The sequence below is a fragment of the Tursiops truncatus genome, chromosome 1 (genome assembly GCF_011762595.2).
Source record: "Tursiops truncatus isolate mTurTru1 chromosome 1, mTurTru1.mat.Y, whole genome shotgun sequence".
Taxonomy (NCBI): Eukaryota; Metazoa; Chordata; class Mammalia; order Artiodactyla; family Delphinidae; genus Tursiops; species Tursiops truncatus.
Window position 1 is genome coordinate 65,634,751 of NC_047034.1, and position 19,978 is coordinate 65,654,728.

Here is a 19,978-nt window from a genome sequence, read left to right on the forward strand (position 1 = left end):
TTTTTTTTTTAATGTTAAAAAGATGAAAAAGATCTTTTCTTTCCAATCTCATTATTCAAGAACAGAGCAAGGTTTGAGGGTTTCTTATCTGTGGTGCTAGAACAGCAGCGAAGACATGGAAAAATTGCAAAAATGTCAAAGGCTGCAAAATTTGAAAGTGGTTTCAGCAGCTCCAGGAGTTGTAAATTAGCAAATGCCTTTAGGACTTTCTCCATTGCTTCCCCCTGTCACTTTGCCTGCCCGACACCCATCCTACACCTTGTCTGTCTGCCACAATTATTTCTTACAAAGCACAACAAGGTAAATAACCCACTGTAACATCACCAGTCACAAGTCAACATTTATGGACTGACCTCAGGGACCAGAACACTGAATGAGGTGCCAGGAGAGCAGGGCAGGGGGAAGGTGGATTACAAAGGAATCCAAAGACATTCCCTCTGTCCTTGAGTAGTTGAAGATCCAGGAGGCAATTTTTGGTAAACATTCTTATGAAATAAGACCCATCTCTGTAATGATGGATTAGAGATAGGATGATGACATTATTTGGGGGCTGATGGCATTATTTGGGACCTACATTAATCCAGATTATTTTAAACTATTCTATATAATTTGTTATTCATTCTTTTAAGGTAGGATGAGGTAAGAAGTTGCAACATACATAGTCTGACAATGTAAAGAAAGTGACAGAAAAGAGATGAGGTGTACTTTTTCTTTTGAAGCCATAAATATGTGATGTAAGCATGCTTCCCAGTGCATCCACCTTTATCTACTAGACCAGGCTCACAACCTTCCTCTGTGAAGGGCCAAATAGTAAATATTTTTGGAACTGTGGGTCATATGCTGTCTGTCACAACTATTGCACTCTGCCATCTTGGCATGATCGCAGCCATAGACAATATGTGAGCAATGAGCTTGGCTGTGTTCTAATAAACCTTTCTTTACAAAAGCAGGGAGCAGGCTGGTTTGGCCCATGGGCTCTGGTTTACCAAACCCAGCACTACCCCTACCAGCTACTTTTCACCTTGTCTGAGGAAAAAGAGCCTTATTCATTTCAAAAATCAAAACTCAAAATCAAAAAGCATTGATTGTGTCCCAGTAAGTACAAGGCATGGTGCAACGTCCTCAATCATAATTGATAAATAGTTGGCTTTCAAGGATCTCACAGTCTAGTGGAGTAAACTTTTAATGGATTTAATAGATGTAGTGAATGAAAAAATTACAATTCAGTGGAACAAGTAAAACAGTGAAAGTTTTTAAAAAGTGTGTGGGGCTTCCCTGGTGGCGCAGTGGTTGAGAGTCCGCCTGCCGATGCAGTGGACACGGGTTCGTGCCCCGGTCCAGGAAGATCCCACATGCCGCGGAGCGGCTGGGCCCGGGAGCCATGGCCGCTGAGCCTGCGCGTCCGGAGCCTGTGCTCCGCAACGGGAGAGGCCACAGCAGTGAGAGGCCCGCGTACCGCAAAAAAAAAAAAAAAAAAGTGCTGTGGGGAGAAGAACATGAAAGACCAGCCACAAATGGAAGACATTTGCAAAGCATACAACAGACAAGATGTAGTATCCAGAATGTAAGAATATGTATCCTTGAAAGCAATAAGGAAAAAACTAAGTAACCAAATAGAAAAATGACCAAAATACATGAACAGGTAGTTCACCAAAGAGGAAACTTGAATGGTCAATAAATATATGAAAGGACGTTTATCCTCACTAGTAAACAGGAAAATGGAAAATGAATGCTAAAATGAAATGCCATTTCACATTCATCTCATTGGCAAACATTAGGAAGTCTGATTATACCAAGTGGTGATGAAGATATGAAATCTCTGGCACACAAATGCTGCGAGTACTCATGAAAAATGGCAAACCACTTTGGAGACCCTGGAATTCTACTCTTTGGTATATATCCCAGAGAAATTTCACCATGAGTGCATAAAGAAATATGTAAACAAATTTTCTTAGTGCTTAGCATATTTACAATAGCCAAAAAAAAAAAAAAAAATGTAGGAAGGAATCAAACTCCTGTCCCTCAACAGGAGTATGTGATATAGTCATGCAATGAAATACTATACAGAAGTGGAAAATGAAACAAAAATAGCTGCATATATAAATACGAACATAGCTCAAAAATAGAATGCTTATTCATTCAAAGAATATTTGCAGGCTTCCCATGTGTCAGGCACTGTTCTAGGTGCTGTGAATATGGACAGCATTGAACAAAAAAGTCATCACTCTCAAGTTGTTCCCTTTAAGTGACGAGTGAGTTACAGGAGAATATAGAGTATGCCATTCAACAATATGCCTACATATTGTTAGGGATGCTTCATCTAGGCAGTAAAAGTATAAAGAAATTCATGGAAATAATAAATATCAATTTCAGGATAATAGTTACCTGAGAGCAGCGACTGGGGCTTGTCATCATGGCGGGCTATGGAAAGGGCTTCGATTATATTGCTAATATCTTTAAGTTGGGCGATGGTCCATGGATGTTCATTATTATTCACAATGTAGTAGCCTTGTATGTTTCTGAAATATAAAACCTTTCTTAAAGGAAAACAAAAACATCTTTATGCTCAGTCGTTATGTAAAGATTTTGATTAATAAATGTTACAACCAAATTTTTTAAAAAACAAACTAAAGAGTCTGCCTGACATTCTGAATATCCAGAGTAGATTCCGCCTGCTGATGACAAATTAAGCACATTAGAGATTTTTCGTTACATTGAGAACAGTGCTGGTGACTGTGATTTGGTGAAGTATGAATTAAAACATAGCCTTCATTGACGTTGTGTCAGGGTTTCTGGGCTAGGGCCCCGTGTCAGATGATTATAATTTCTTAGTAGAAATTCACTTTTAACCAGGAAAAAAAAAAAGATGGTGACCTTAGGGAAAATAGAAAATAAAAACTAATTTTATCCGGAAGAGTTAGGGAAAACTTCTCAGTGGATACTTACAAATGTGACTATGATTCCTCGTCTTCTTCCACTATAGCAGTGCCACCTAACCTCGCATGGCGATGACCTAGTCTAAAGACTTTGAGGGGACACGTCTCCTGGGGTGGATGAAAGCAGGACTACATTGGAGGAACTAGTTTACTCTGCGATCACCTTTGGGAGGAGTCACTCTTTGGGACCTGGTATGTAGCTATCAAATCATTGGGACTAGTGTAGGGCAGGCTGGTCTGGAGTCCTCAAGGAAAAAGTGCAGACAACCAAGACACATATGGGACATGGTAATCCCAGACTGCCACAATAGAAACAAGGGTGGGAAAATATCCATATTTGTATCTTATAAAGGCGTCAAACTGGGCATCCCCAAACCATATTTGTGTTTCTTATATAGGCACCCCAGCTAAAGAGCCAAACAGAGCTTCCCAAAGTTTTCAGATCTAAAATTTCTGGAATTTCACCTGGTTTGTAGAGTTCAGGCTATGGGTTCCTAAATTCTAGAAAGATGGCTAATATGAGTTTGCTTTTATTAAAAGTTCAAAGAAGATCAGATCCTATCTGGAAGCAAGTTTTTTAAATAACTAAATAAATCTTTAATATTTCTAAGCGCAAGTATAGAGAATGTACAGTCACAGAGGGCCTTAGAACATCAACTATTTCCTCCATACATTGTTACATAGTTAAAAGTCACAACTGGGGGAACTCAAGCCCAAACCCCATGGTTTGCTTTGTTTTTCCTTTTCATATACCTACAAAAGGGGAGGGCTAAGTGTGACTTTGGGGCTAAGTTTTCCCTGGCTTCTGCAGATGGCTGGGGAGTGAGGGAAGGAAGCATACCTCTGGGCAGATGTCCTGTAGAGGCATACCTCTGGGTGGGTAAGGCATGTGGAGCTCTGGCTTTTGTTCCCCACCTGCCTTTCTGAGCAGCTGGAAAAATAATCTTCGCTTATAGAAAGTTTGGTAGTTTCCTTCACCCTGAACATAAAAGGTAAGCAAAAGAAGAAAAAAAAAATGTCAGCCTTCTCTGTACTGGTAGAGGATGGGAAACATTTCTCCAGAAGTGTCTGGGACCTGGTAACCTAATTTGTTACACAGCAATGGATAATTAAGGATTTGGGCAGAAAAAGACTAATAACATTTGGATGGAGAGAAAGTCCTTAAGAGTTGACAATGTCCACGGACACTTCTTGAGAGCAGGAATTATCTTTTTCACTTGACTTCTTCCAGTGTACATACTCATATGGCATCTGGTATAAAGTGGACTCTTAGTAAATGACCATTGAGATATTGATTGAAGATGAGACCTAAATTCTGTGAAAGTAAAGGGAGTCCAACCATGGATACGAGTAAGGGAGCAAATAGGGCTTCATGTAATATATATGTCTAGGGAGACCAACCATCTGGGTTCTCTCAGAAGCCGGTTTCCTGGAATGTGGGGCATTCAGAGCTAAAACTGGGACGGTGAGAGAACTAAAGGAACCCTTCTAAGAAAAATGGAAAATTAATAGGAGAACTTAACAAGGGACAGCCTTAGCACCTTTGAATACAGTGGGGTTTCTTCATTCGTTTCTTCACCAAATATTATTCTGCTTCCATTGTATGCTAAATTCTGTAGATTAAAGACAAATTACAGGGCTTCTCTGGTGGCACAATGGTTGAGAGTCCGCCTGCCGATGCAGGGGACACGGGTTCGTGCCCCGGTCCGGGAGGATCCCACATGCCGCGGAGCAACTAGGCCCATGAGCTATGGCCGCTGAGCCTGCGCGTCCGGAGACTGTGCTCCACAAAGGGTGAGGCCACAACAGTGAGAGGCCCACGTACCGAAAAAAAAAAAAAAAAAGATAAATTACAGTCTCTGGCTTGAAAGAGCACTGATATAAATTTGCCTTGATTACATGAGCACAAATTTGCCTCTGAGATAAAATGCAATTGATTTCTGAGAACTTTAAAAAAGATATTAATATTTCTATAACATTTTCTTCTTCAAGTCTAGTCTAAAAGATGGTTTTAAGCATCTCAGTGTTTTCTGAATCCTTTCTGAGGTATGCCTGGTGACATACCTGAGAGCAATAAATAAACATTACTAGTGGGTAGGTCATAATCATGAGTATATTGTGTTTTTTTTCTGATTAGATTATATTTGTTTCAAATCTCACCTAGCATCTGCTGCAGCCATTTTTGTCACATCCATTTCTTGGATTTCACTCGTAATAATAGCCATTTACAAAGAGTGCTAAGTAGCTCACAATTATTCTCTGATTTAATTCTTACAAGAACTTTGTGGAATAAAGACTACTATAATCCCTAATTTATAGATGAGGAACTCAAGGCTCAATGCCATTCTGTAACATGACCCAGTTTACACAGCTGGCAAGTTGCAAACATGGAATTTGAAAGTCTCTCCAAAACGCACATTCGTCACCACTGCACTAAATACCTCATCCTAATAATTGCTAACACAATGTAAAGTGCTGGGCTATGCACTGGGTGCTGTGTCAAGGATTTTACATATGCCATCTCTTTTGAAGGGCAAAGAACTTGGTGATATGAATGTGGAATCAATGAGGAGAGACAGGAGGGCTATTGACTTCGGTATTCAAAGTGTGGTCTGTGGTTCAGCAGCATCGGTATCACCCAGGAGCTTTTCAGAAACGCAGGCTCTCAGGTCCCACCCAAACCAGCTGAACGAGAATCTGTATTTTAACAAGATCTCTAGGTGACTTGTAAGCACATCAATGTGCTCCTACTGCTGTGGAAGATCTATGAAAAAAACCTATCCCCAGCTGTGGGTGGATTTCTTTACTGCAGTGGTTCTCTAAGTGGGATCCCCAAACCAGGAGTGTCAGCTTCACCTGGGCACTTGATTGAACTGAACATTCTAGAATCCCACCCCAGACCTTTTGAATGAGAAACTGGGGCAGCAATCTGTCTTAGCCCTCCATGTGATTCTGATGAAAGCTGAGCTTTGAGAACCCTCCTCCAAACGCCACACAGTCCTCACTCACACTTATGCTCAACCTGGAAAGAGGAGTCAGCAGTGACACCCTGTGGAGCCAAGGGAAGCTTGCACGTTTTCTGTGAGTGTACCTGCTATCTTCCCCTGGTAAGATAAAACCGTCATGATCTGTGTTTTTTGCACTGAAAATACAAAGCTGATTTCTTTCCCTGTAAACTATTTGCTTCAGGATCCTGCATTCATTTTGGTGAAGCAGACTAGAGTTTTTAATTCATCAAACATTTATTCATTCATCACCAAGGAGGTGTAAAGGACTGCCAATAGAGGTTGTGCAGAAAACATATCAGATTGGCCCCTGGAGCAATCTACTACCAGTTATGTTTATAACAGCACCAGCTACCATGTGAGTATTCGCTGTGTAGCAGGCGGTGTGCTGTTTCATAAAACTCACTCAATCCTTATGAGCTATAGATGTATTTATTATCCTCATTTTATAAGAAATGTACATACTGACTCTGAAGTGTATGCTTTTAATCAAACAGCAGAGCTTCTTAAAGTGATCTCCAAAGATCATTGTTACAAGAACTTAGTGCACTTGTTTCAAGTGTAGATTCCCAGAGACCCACCAAATCAAGGCATGTTTAACAAGTATCCCAGGCAAATATTACACACACTACAGTTTGGGAACTACTATACCACACCACACTGCCTCCATCAAAGTACTGGCCTTCAAAGTATTATGGATCTTACCCTGAAATGGGTTAGCATCAAAGATTTGTAAAGCAGTGGCAAAGAGATGATTAAATTTGTATTTTAGGGAGATCTATGTAGTGGCAGTATGAATGGATTAGAGGAGGATGGTGGTAGTAGAGACTGACTTTATCATCTTATCAGAAAAAAAGCATGTCACACTGAGACATCAATGCCAGGTGGTGGTCTAGGGTTCATTCCCTAAGTATCTCAAATTCTTGTCTCAGGAAAGTTCAGTTTTAAGAGTTGCATGGAATCTGAGCTAGAAATCCTGAACAAGTACTAGGAAGATAACTTAGACAAGATAATCCAAAAAAGATAACAAAATAGGGTCAGGGATGGAGCTTTGGCCTAAGGAACATCCTTTTAGCAAACTTTTAAAATAATTTTAAGATACTGTTTAGAACCTATTTCAATTCTATAGATTTCAACAATCCAATAGATTGTCTTTAAGTTCCTTTTGACAATTTTTTAAGTTACTATCACTTTAAAATTTTTCAGCTTTGATGCTTCAAATATTAAAATCGAGTTATTCTAGCATTGGTTATACAGGTTGTGTTATGCCCCCTGGTGGCAATATAGATAGGAAGATGAGAAACATATTTCAATCAAGAGAGCCAACTTAATTGAAATACGTGGCAGGCCCTGAACCTGAAATGGAATTTCATATAAAACTTTTCTGGTCTTACTAAAAATAGGAAACATCCCGTTAAACTAAAATCAGATGTATTAACTTCAGCCTCTTATGAAGGTGCATATTTCAATTTCCCTTGCTTTGTCATAAAATGGATTAGCTCCTTGAAATATGTCAGTTGAACTTGAAATTAAATATTTGCTCTACATATAGCTAATAAGTAGCTGGACTCATAAAAGATAACTAAAGTCTGTATAGACAAAGAATTTCCTTCAAGATCAGGCCTCAGCGTATGTCGCATATACACGATGCCACTGCCTTCTTTCGGAGCATTCATTTCCCTATATTAATAAACTTTTAAAGGTTACATAGCCCAAATAGTCATTTCCAAGAAGGTGTGAGAAAAAAAGTTCTACATTTTGTCATTTGTTCTCCAATCAAAACAGCCAACTATAGGTTTTAATGTGGATTATACTGAGGGCTTCTTAAGGCTTTTATCTGTTTGGGGGCAAAAAAAGATGAGTGAAGATACTGAACTACTAGCAGGTCTGTTGATGTTTGATGTGAAAAAAAATGCATGAAAGATAAGTATTTCTTCTTGGATTAAGATAACTTGGCCTCAATGGCTATATTATTTGGTCACAGTAGAGAAAAATGGCTATAACTTAAGTAAACAAAGTGGCTAACCAGGTGCCTGGCACTATGCTATACTATTAGTACTAAAAAAACAGACACAGTCACTGGCCTCAAGAAACATGAAGCCTAGCACAGTGGAGGACGTGTAAAAAATTATAGTATAATGATACAAGTTATAGTGAAAATAATAACAGAAGAAAAGGAAAACCTGACATTTAAAAAGGTATTACAGCTGTAGTTCGGGTGGAGACTTGAAAAATACATATTTTCCAGTTGGACATACAAAAGAAAAACCGTGAGAAGAAATGTGAAAACACACACAAAAGTGTGAGGTGCTAAGGAAGCTAAAACAGTTCAGTATTACTTGAGGATAAAGTTCAAATGAGAACTGGCAAGAGAAAAGACATGAGAGTCTAGAGCATGAAGGGTCTTGAAACTCATGCAAATTTCTCCTGTAAGTGACAGGTCCCAAGACTTCCTCAGTTCATAAAACCCTTAATGTATCAGAAATTCTTTTACTGTGCCCCTTGGCCAAAAATATCAAAAAACAAGAAACTTAACAGTTCCATTATCAAGCAGTTTCAAGTATCAAGTTGAACCTAAGTTCAAACAACTTAATAGGCATTTATACCCTAGCAACGTGTATTTAAGAAAGAAAAACACACAAACTGAAAGAATATTTTTATTCTACTCTTAGAGAGCCGATTATTAATTGAATGTACATGCCTATCCGGCACCGTACAAATTCTCAAACCCTGAAATCAGATGGATATTGCCACCCTCATTTCTTATTCCATAATGATTGTCATGTGATATGTGATTTGTATCACAGCAAATGCCAAAAACCCAGCTTCATAAAGATATATCATTGAAAGGAAGGTAGTGTGATCTAACATTGAAACTGTGAACTGCCTTGAGCTAGTAGTTTGCATTGGTGTCCAACAGATAGCAACTATCACTGTTTTCTTTGCAAATTTAAATATTGCACGGTTTCTCTGTGAGTTCACTACGGCACCCGAGCAGCACAATTTGAAAATCTAAAAATCTTTGTAAAAATGACTGACATAATCTAATTTCCTTGTTTAGAATAACCTAATATCTTTGTAGAGGTGGGTTAGAGACTGGAAGCCTGGTAACAAAGATTACTGCAAGTATACCAGCTGAGAAATGATGACGATGTAAACTGCAACATGGGCAAAGATGTGAGAGAAGGAGGCTTGGGTACATCAATGGAGCTCTTGCTAACTAAATGGATATAAAGGAGTGAGGGGTAGTGGCATAAGAAGGAAAGTGGGTGAGTTCCTTTTCCATAACATGTTTTTAAGTATTTCGATAATCATACTTGAATCTAATCGCTTGCAGTCCTGTGTTTTATTTCATGCATGAAAAACATGACCCTGAGAAGCCCCATTAGGCTTCACCAGAATGCCAAAAGGTTAAAACCATTTACAGTCATCTCTCAGTGTCTGCTGGAGATTGGTCCCAGGACCCACCTCAGCTTTTGTCAACTTATGCTCTGGTCCTCTGTATCTGTGGTTCTGCATCCAGATTCAACCAACCGTGGATCATGTAGTTCTATAGAAACAACTTCACGTAAAAGTGGACCCTTGCAGTTCAAAGCAGGGTTGTCAAGGGTAAACTGTATTGGCTATTGGATACCCAAGTCTGAAATTCCGGAAAAATATGACAAGTGTAACTAAATGTATATAATGCAGTAAAAGTTGCATGGATGTTTAATTCGTGATTGAAGTGGTGGGTGTTGATAAAAGTTTTCAAGGAGGGGTACAGAGGTTGAGAAGAGAAGGAGGGTCCAGGGCAGAAGTCTAGAGAACACAAACACTTCAGAGAAGAACAGAGAATGAGGCCCTCATGGAAAAACATTTAAAAGGAACAGACAGAATTAAGAGAACCAAGAGAGCAGTGTTACTGAGACAAAGGGGAAAAAGTACTGGACAGGTAGAATGTAAGGACGATAAAGATTAAAACACATCCAGGGAATCTTGATAACTATTAATGTGATCTTAGAAAATTCAGTGAATTAGTATGGAGAGAAGTAACAATGCGATGATGGGCAGGGAATGAAGTAGAAGCACATGTATAGATTAGGTTTTCTAGAAATTTGGTTGTGGAAAAAGAAAAGAGCAAGAGCTGAAGGTGGAGATGGGTCCAGGGGAGTTAAACTTTTTTAAATATAAAATGAGAGACATGGTCCTGTTTACACCCGTTACCTAGCCTCATAAACAGACCTTTCTATGGATTAAAATTCTATTTTAAAAAAGCAAGAAAGGGATAGAGCAATAGCTTAATTTTTTTGTCCCAACTCTTCCTCCCTGGACACCTAGCTCTTTCCACTCCTCCTATTCCAGGGCTTTTCCTGTCACTGAAAGCCTACTCTCTACTTACCGTAGTATTTTAGTATTTCTGACAAAGAGAAAAGTACCTGGAACTCCAAATACCAATACTTAACATATACATATGTCTACCAGACATATATATGTCTACCGTGGCACTGTTCTAAGCAGTTTGCACATTGTAACTTATTTTCCTCATAAAAATGCCATGGCATCAGTGAAGAATTAGACTACCACACTCATAACTTTCTCTTTTAAATAATTACATTAGAAAGTGTGGTACAGCAGAAACATTCCAGACCTCAGTCTCATACAGAGCACGGTTCAAATTTTGGCTCAGGACCTTCATAGTTACTTCATCTATAAAGTAGTTACAAAAATGTCTACCTAGATTTGCTTGAGTGAAGATCAAATGAGATCCCACAATGCTTAGTGCAAAGTCAGGGCTCAATAATACTACACCTCTGTATGTCGACAAACAAAGCAGCAACAGCCATGATAATAACAGAGAAACATTATATATTTCAAATGCAATTATTTCTGTTTTACTCCAACCAACACTTATAACAAGGAGCAGAGTAGAGACATGAATGGCTGCACAAGCCATTTTAATTGTAAGTTCACAAAAGTCTACATTAAATGCATTATCTTACAAAATAATAACCTATGAGAGTATATAAAAAATAACTGAGCCAACATTATTTGGTACTTTTGATGCTTCCATTAACTTAACTATTCCCTTTCCGAATATAAAATTAAAAATTGGCAAGCTATTTACAAAAAGACGTTTAATTCTGTTAATCAGGTTGATATTCTGAACATCTTTTTCTTCAGTTCAGCTGTTTTCTCATCTATTTTAGTGTGACAGTCCTCTGTTGCCTTTTCAATGCCTTCATGGTATTTCTCCAAAGCAGCTTTCAAGCTGAGAAATATTTCCTAAGTAGAAAATGAAATATAATAAGAATTATTCCATGCAACGACCTAAACTAAAAATGAGTCACAAGAATTCCAACAGTCTCGTTCATGTTTATTAATAATATTTTAAAGCCTAAAGTACCTTATGCACATGTACACACTCGTATGCCTACTCTTATTAAGCTGTGCAGATGCATCAGAAACTCAGCTACTTAGAAAGGACAAAGCAGAGACATTAACAATGGCTTGAATCCCAAGACATTAAGAACATATTTTTAATCATCAAAGAAAAATTTTTACTTTGGAGCTTTTCAGGTTTACTTGGCAAATACCTAGATTACTGTACTCTGCACTTAACCCTGATCATTATTTAAATGATATGTAAACAGATTTAATAGGTAATCTACAGGACTGAGAAATATAGGAATACCTTTTAGAATTGTTTTAACAAACTGATCAGGCAGTCCTACTATAAGCAATAGTGAGTTTTCATATAAACCTATATGGATGTGTTAAGAATTAAGAAAAAATTACAAAACAATTTCTATAGACTGAATGAAATAATAAATGAACCACTTTGCATACATTTTATTCTATCTCATACTCATCAAATGCAATTTTGATCCACTTATTATTGATTTTTCTTAAACAAAACAATTCTCAAACCTTGATACAAGAAAAAGTAGTATTCTGAAAGATTATAAAAGGTGTTTCGCCACTGAAATAGAATAGCAGGCCTTTTCCAATGGAAGGAAAAAGCAGTAAATGGGTATAATGGGTATAAATGTTCTCAATTTTAAGTGCTGCTCCCATTAAACTTTTCTTAAACCCACAGTTTGGCTACTATTTATCTTAGTTTAAATTCTAGTGTAGATACTGTCTGAGTTTGAGCAAATTATATAGATTATAATTTAATATAGTATGGATTCAAAATGTTCCAAAAAAGAACAACACTATTTCCAGAGACTGCCACCTATGCAAGTTTGAGAACTACTGCTCTAGATTAAGTGAATATAAATGTTTAGCTTAAGGCTAAACATTTTCCCAAAATCTAAACATAGATCATTAAATCCTAATACAAAAATAGAAGAGGGTATTTAGATTCCCAAGATCTAAATCAGGCATCAAATTACTACAACTATGATGGAATATTAATCATTAGGAAAATAAATCAAAAGTTTTTGATACTTTTATTTCTTAAATCTTGTAGGAAAAATAAGGTGAATTAGTTGCTATCTTATGTAAACACCATTTTTTAAAAAAAATCAGCACATTTCAGCAGCTACAGATCAATTTAATTTCCTGGCTCTACAGAGATATGTATTTATTCATTCCAAAAAGAAAGCTGAATAAATTTGGTAGAAAGACATTACTCATGAGAAACTATTAAAATGAAGTGTGGTTAAATAAAGATATACAATCTGTAAATACCTGAACCAACCATTTCAACACACTCAGAGGAACAATTTTCTCCTGAGAACACCTACATTCTCAAGGAGGAACCAAATCCTACAGGTAGAGCCACAATAAATGAATGAAACATTAAAGCCCAATTCCACTGGCACATCCACAGAAGCAAACAAACATTTGAAGTTCTAAGCCAACCGTCGCAGGATATTAATAGCAATAGATCACAGCCCTCACGAAAGCTATATATTTCAATTTCCAATTAAATTCTGTATCCAAGTGGAACTTTATCATATTCATTCACATAATAAGTAAGTCTTACTGTGATAGCTTGGCTGAAGTTAAATATTTTTAAACTCAAACTCTAGCTCTACAGTGCCTAACATGACAACCACTAGGGACACGTGATTATTTAAATTTACATTTAAACAGCTACATGTTCCTCAGTTGCACTGGCCACACTTCAAGTGCTCAGCAGCTACGTGTACCTAATGGCTACCGTACTGAGCAGTACAGAACATTCCCAGCAGTAAGTTCTTTGGATAGCATTGGTCTAGGTAGTTATCTCACTTTTCAAATCAGAGAAATTTAAGATGACATAACAGCCATGGAATTTTATGGCCAGTGTAGCCATTTACGCACCAAGTCTGTATTAATTTATCAACCACTATATTACTGAGTACCTTCTACAAGTAGCACCGTAAATAGTACAACAGTACGATGGAACATGCAATTATGCTTTCTACCCTAAAAAACCATACAATCCAGACCAGACTGGATACTGAGCACTTAAAATAGAGCTGGTATAAACAAGAAACTAAATCTTAAATTTTATTTCATTTTAATTAATTTAAAAGTAAATGTAAATAGCCACATGTTGCTAGTAGCTACCCCATTGGACAGCACAGATCAGAATAAGACTAAAAATGCTATAGTACTTGAGAAGGAGAGAAATCAAAGATATCTGAAAGGAGCCAGAGAAAGTTATATTGAGAATACACTTTTCATTAAACCTTAAACAATGAAAATGATTAGCTTAGATACAAAACTTTAAAAATCCTAGAAGGTAGGAATCATGCCTTCCTTGTTCATACTTACTCCCTGAATCAAATATAAAGGCTGGCACCTAGTAGGTGCATAGACCATTTGTTGAATGACTGACTAAATGCATGAATAACTACAGGAGAACAGGGAGTTCCTGTTTTAAACGAGAAAGTGTAGTAATAAGAGTGATATTTTAGCAGGTTAAATTTGGCAATACTTAGGATTCAGGGCAGATTTGATGCAAGAGGATCTTAAGTCAAGGAAGAAATCTAGCCAGTTTTTGCTGGAATTCATGAGTATTAGAAAGTTATGTGATAGAAGTATGATTAGAAAGGGGTTGTTATGAACAGTATCAATGACATTATCTTGGTGATTGGATATCAGGATTATCTAAAGAAAATCCAAAAGTGCAATTCTTTGTGATATTTTGAAAATGATGATGCCGCTGAAGAATATGAAGAAACTAAGTGAAAGAGAGAGGGAAAGGGAAGGGGAAAGAGAGACAGAGGGGGAAGGAGAAAGTGAGGAAGAGGAAAGACACTAGAGATGTTGAATGTAATTTAATAATTGTTTATTTTTGTTGTGATAAGCTAATCCATTGAAAATATCCATCAGGCAGGTAAAATAAGGAGTAGAGTTGAGGAAGACAGAACAGGAAACAGATTTTTGAAAGCTATCTAAATAAAGATGATGATTGAAACTAGAAGAGATGAAATATCTATGGAAAAGAATAATTAGTGAAAAAAAGGATATGATGATCATTAGGGTCCAACAGAATTACACAAAGAACAGTTTGGCAATCTTAACATAGCCTTCTTTCCTTTTCATGAAAGATGATTATGAAGTAAGTTAAGGAGGCTTCTTTGACAAAATATATTTTGATTTCACCAGGGGACTTACAGACTCTCCCAAGCTATTTTGGAACAAATGGATACCACAGTGTTGTCTGGGTAAAGGTATGGTTAGAACAACTTAGGAAGTTGAACAACTGTATCCAAAGTTTTGATCAGTAGTTCTATGCCATTCTGAAGGAAGAAATACAACACAGCAAAGGGCCCAGTTCTACTCAACATTTATCTCCCCTGGAGCAAAAGGCATGCTGGTCAAATTTGTAGGTGATGCTAAGCCAAGAGAAATAGTTAATGTGAATGATACATAGATTTAAACTGACCTTGACATTTTGGAAATCAAGGTGGAAATAAATAACATGAAACCTAAAATAAATAACAGTAAAATCCAGAATTAAAATTTCAAAAAACTAGTTGCATGAAAGTGTGGTGAAAAAATTTTAAGTTGGCAGAACCTCATATGAAAAAGACAGAGGTCCTTTAATTGATCACAAGCACAGTATGAGCCAAGGGCAAGATGCTGCTGTTAAAAATCCAACCCAATATTACGCTTCATTAACAGCAGCCTTGTGCTCTGGGGCTGGTCACACCATTACTTGGAAGACTATGTTTAGTACTGGGTTCTACATTTTAAACAGAATAAAAAAAGCAGGAAACAGAGTAGAGAGGACAGAAAACAGAATAATGAATCTGAAAATTAAACTATATAAAGAATGGCTGGAAAACTAGGGCTAATTAACCTGGATGAGAAGGCTGAAAGAACCCATGATCTTTACCCTCAAATGTCTTAAGTACAGTTTTATTCAGTAGAAGAGGATACAGATTTGTTCCAGAGAGGTGATCTTGGTTCACGAGAGTACAGAAATGAACATTTTTAAACTCAAAATAAGAAGTAACATTTTAAAAACTATAGCTGTCCTAGTAGAACAGCTTGGGTAGTGATGAGCTCTGTAATATTGAAAACAATGAAGCAGAACACATCAGTGGTTCTCAAGAGCCATGCTAAAAAATTTAGGCTCATGGGCCCCACTGCTGGTAATTCTAACTCAATATATTTTCGTGGGGGGTTGCTCATCTTTAAATTCCTCATTGAGTTCTACTACATGGCTAATTTTAAGAAACAGCATGCCAGATGGCTTTCCAATTTTACAAATATTTATGGAAAGCATACTACATATAAGGCAGCATTCTAGGCATGGTTTGATAAGACATACTAAGGTAAAAAATAAGATTGCTATTGTTGAGAAACTTAAAATGTTATTGGCAAGACATATATGCACAAAACTAAAAGGAATTTAAGGCAGGCACGGGCACCTTTTATGACCTATAGACAAAAGGTACTTACATTAGTAACTGGTTCATTAATTGTATCTGACCATGTGATAACAAATAAATATCTGCTCATTTGATTTGGTTAAGAAGTAGGATTAAATATCTCCTAAGGTCTTTCTAACCCCCATTCTAGAGATAAACAGAGGGCCAAAGGCTTGGTAGATATCCAGTTAAGGGACAGAAAAAAAAAAAAAAAGTGATTGGAATGTAGAAAGAAAAGGAAGAATAGAAAAAATCAGGACAGTGTACTGGGCAGACCATGGGAGGGGAAACCCAGCCATTTTCTTTTTCTTTCTTCCCTTCCTTTTAAAGTAGCCTTGAGACAATCCTCACTATGTATATATACACTTACATGTGCACGTGCTAACAATCTAATATTTCAGAGGATAAAAGCTCCTAAGAACAAGAGAGGGGATTGACTACTGTGGTTCTTTTAGTATTAAGAATCCTTGCAAATTAAATGTGAATGGTGAAAGGTAATGATAGCATGTTTAAATATCTTTCAGGTTTCAGAGGTTTAGGATAAGATATCAATGTAGGCAAGATGAAGAATGAGAAAAAAAGAGGCCAAGGGATTTTACATGATAAAGGGCTGTTTTTAGTGACTTCTGGTAGAGCAGTTTGGGACAATCTTGAGGACACTGAACAAACTTTAAAGGCTAAGGATAGAATGAGATGTGATAAAGGTAGCAGGAATAGACTACTTTTTTGGGTCTTTGGCAGTCAACAAAAAAAAGAGAAATAAACATAATAAACATATTATGTTTGGCACTATACTGACATTTTGGAAGATAAAAATGTAGAAGACAAGATGCCTGTCCTCATTAAACTTGAGACTGTGTATGAAACAATAAAATAAATATACTTGAAACAAGCAGAGTAACTTTAGGTAATTATGATAAAGTTATCATTAAAGAAAAACATCTCAAAATACCGGTAACAACTCAAATACATTTAACACTGATGATAAGAAATACTTTTGAGATCCTTTTATCAGGGAAAAAATGCAAAAATTTTTTAGAAGACATTACTTTAAATCACCATCTAAATTCATGTATCAAAAAAATTCAGAACCTTTATGGAGCACCTACTCGCATTGCAAAGCAGGATTCTAGGTGCTAACAGGGAAAAAAGGCAAGGAAAAAAAAGGTATGCAAAGGTATGCAAGGAAAAAAAAGGTATGCAAACTATAGTTGCATACATGCAAACTATCCCAGGGTAATGGAAAAGGTGCTATAAATGGAAATAAAAGCAACAGACCTGAGGGGTCAATTTCTACTCTGGAGAACTGACAAAATCTTCAAAATGAGGATGACATAATTTACATTTTAAACTTGTGAGATTATCTGAAATTAATTTCTTATGAACATACACTCACCTGAGACTTCAGTTTCTCCCTTTCAGCAGCATCTTTCAGTTGCTGAATTCCAAATTTAATTTTTTGGATTTCTTGATTAATTGTGGTTACTCGCTCATAGACAGCACCTCTTTTTTCTTGAACTTTATTGCAATCTCTAAAGGAAAATAGAGACAGCTAAATTATAATTCCTCTTAAGCATCTAAACAGTCAAGCATTTAACTCTAATTTTGATTCCAAAGAGACTGTTTGTATTTGACTGACACACCTAAAACTCTTCTCAAGATACGAAAGCAAATACGCGAATCACAGCGTGGCGCTATATTCAGCTCATGGCATAGAGTAAGCTCTTCCACACAAAGCTGTTATTTAACATGGAGATCTTAAGTCACATCTCCCCAGTTGTGCTCACTCATGTACTGTTGTTAGCAGTGTGAATCAGCACAACTTTCCTGCAAGGCGTGTGGCAACAAATTAAAACCCTCAGGTTCTGCCCTTTTGGTTCATCTACATGAGGAGAGCAAAGGAAATCTTCAGACCATCCTAATACATCTTTTAGAGGCTGAAATAGTGTCATCTCATAGACATATCTGGGGCATTTATTCTAAAAACACATTTTTGGAATTGATGGGAAGAAGACTCTACCAATGAAACACCCAAACATACTGGTCAACAACAACGATGACGACAGCCATGACAAAATGCTTAGCAAAGTACTACTTCGTATATGAATAAAAAAATAAGACTTTTTCTCAAAATATGCTATGTTATAGACCAGCTGGACAGTAAAATGAACCAGTTGATTCACTCTAATACAACTCTAGACCACTGTCTCTAAAGTGCACTGAAATAAGCAGTAGCACCAGAACCCTTCTGAAGAATTGTGCAAAGGATTCGGAATTGTGATATCAGGAAAAGAAAAAAAAACTAGTACCTAAAACATCTCTAAATCTAGATATAGCAACATTATGAGATTCATAATTAACTCATCTGTTTTAGCCACCTAACAGTGGAATACCTTTTTGAAATTATAGGAGATTTGGAATCTTAGGGAAAAAGTGAATTAGGTTTTTCTAATTACTTTCTAATACATTAAATTTAAAATAAGTTCATACTCAATCACGGTGCGTTTGTACTGCTTGACATCCTCATGCTTCTTATTTATTCTGAACTGTGCTGTGGCAAGTTTTTCCTTCTTCACAATCATCAGTCTTTTAAAGGAATTTTCTTCAGTCTTCAATTTCTTCAGTTCTGACTCATCACTCTCAATTTTGTCCTCCAAGTTCAGGCTCTGTATTTTATGAGATGTATTTAAAGTCAATACAACCAATTAGGATTTACAAATAAAATGAAGGACTATTTTCTAGGATGCGCTGTAATAAAATACAATTTTAAAATGTGATAAAACTGTTTAAACACTGAAAGCCCAGCACAAGAATGCAGACTGAACGAAACAGACAACAGGAAGGCACTAGGGATACTGAGAAAGAACCTGACACCAAAAGACGTGTTATTTCTCATGTCAGTTTATCAGCAAGGATTGGAATAGAGGAACACGTTAATAAGATCAGCCAACTAGCTAAGTTGAGGGGGTGAGGGTCTGAACTAAGGTAGTAGGAATAAAGAGGAAAGAGTAGACCCTAGAAACAAAAGCAATGGATCTCAATCCTTTTTTGTGCTGACTCTTGATGGGAGATAAGGGAAGTGTGTAGCTGGGAAAGAATATCTCAGGCTACTCACTGTTCAACCCCTTCTTCCCTCAAGAAAGAAATCTTTCATTAAATGCTATGTCAGTGATCCTGGGGGCAGTCTGGATTAGGCCAATGAAGTGAAAAGGATTTTCAAGTTTCTAGCCTAAGAAACTTAAAAACGTTGGCCTTAGCTGTCCATCTTCACTCAGGGCAGGGTCTGTGTCATAAACTTTAAATCTCTTTATAGATCCTAGCTACAGTGTTAGACAGTAAGTTGGGACTTTATGCTTACTGATTAGAAGATCATTTCCAACTGTCAGAACAAGTTTAAAATTCATTACTTTTTTCCAAAATATACATGGTAATATGCTATGTTAATTAATTTATTATTCATTTCATCTGAAGGTTAAAATGGGTCTACTATTGCTATGTTTAAAAAGAACACTGTTTTATCCTTGAGCACACATTGCCACATCTATTATAATGTAGAATGACCCAGCTTTTCTGTAGGAAAACAGCAACAGAAAGTAAAAGCAAATTCAAGGGACTACAGTAAACTATTACATAATAAAGACATAAAAACTCCATACAATACAAACCTCCTTTAAGATAGTGGTTAATTTTTCCCTATTATCTGCAAGGTCCTGTATTTTCTTTTGATATAGCTGCACCTCCAGCTGACATGAAGGCAGGCAGTCAACAGAGTCTCGATAGATTTCATACTTTTCCATCACTTCTTGCTTTGAAAGAAAAAAAACACAGAAACCAGGTTGGCACTCTCCTTTATGAAACTGCAGTAATGTCAATTTGTTTGCTCTTAAATAATTTCTGTACTTGATACTGAAAGCTAAAGAGCAGAGAACAATTAAGTTTCTAGGTCAGTAGCAAAGCACTATTACTGACATGTGTCTAAGCACCTATAATTATGCTTCCTAATTGCCAAATATCCTTGAACAAAGAAAAACTACCATAATTTTACTAAATCACTCATTGAAGTACCTTCCAAAGGTTATTCATAACAATTTTTAAAGAGTTCATTTCTGCTAATATTCAAACTACTCCTGATTATTCCTGGGCAATTATATTACCAATTATAATCTTCCTATTCATTTGTATA

At 36.8% G+C, this 19,978-nt stretch overlaps 1 protein-coding gene across 5 annotated transcripts in view; it reads right to left on the reverse strand.

Moving 5' to 3' along the window:
- Positions 1 to 10,763: 10,763 nt before the first annotated feature.
- Positions 10,764 to 19,978, reverse strand: part of NUF2 (NUF2 component of NDC80 kinetochore complex) — a 29,857-nt gene continuing 20,642 nt past the window's right edge. For all 5 annotated transcript variants that reach the window (XM_019931924.3, XM_019931915.3, XM_019931909.3 and 2 more), the window contains 4 exons: positions 19,461 to 19,601; positions 18,286 to 18,461; positions 17,192 to 17,327; positions 10,764 to 11,203 (listed from right to left, as the gene is read on the reverse strand). In XM_019931924.3, coding sequence (XP_019787483.2) covers positions 11,069 to 11,203; positions 17,192 to 17,327; positions 18,286 to 18,461; positions 19,461 to 19,601 — 588 coding nt within the window. In that variant the 3' untranslated portion in view covers positions 10,764 to 11,068. The remainder of the gene's footprint in view (positions 11,204 to 17,191; positions 17,328 to 18,285; positions 18,462 to 19,460; positions 19,602 to 19,978) is intronic.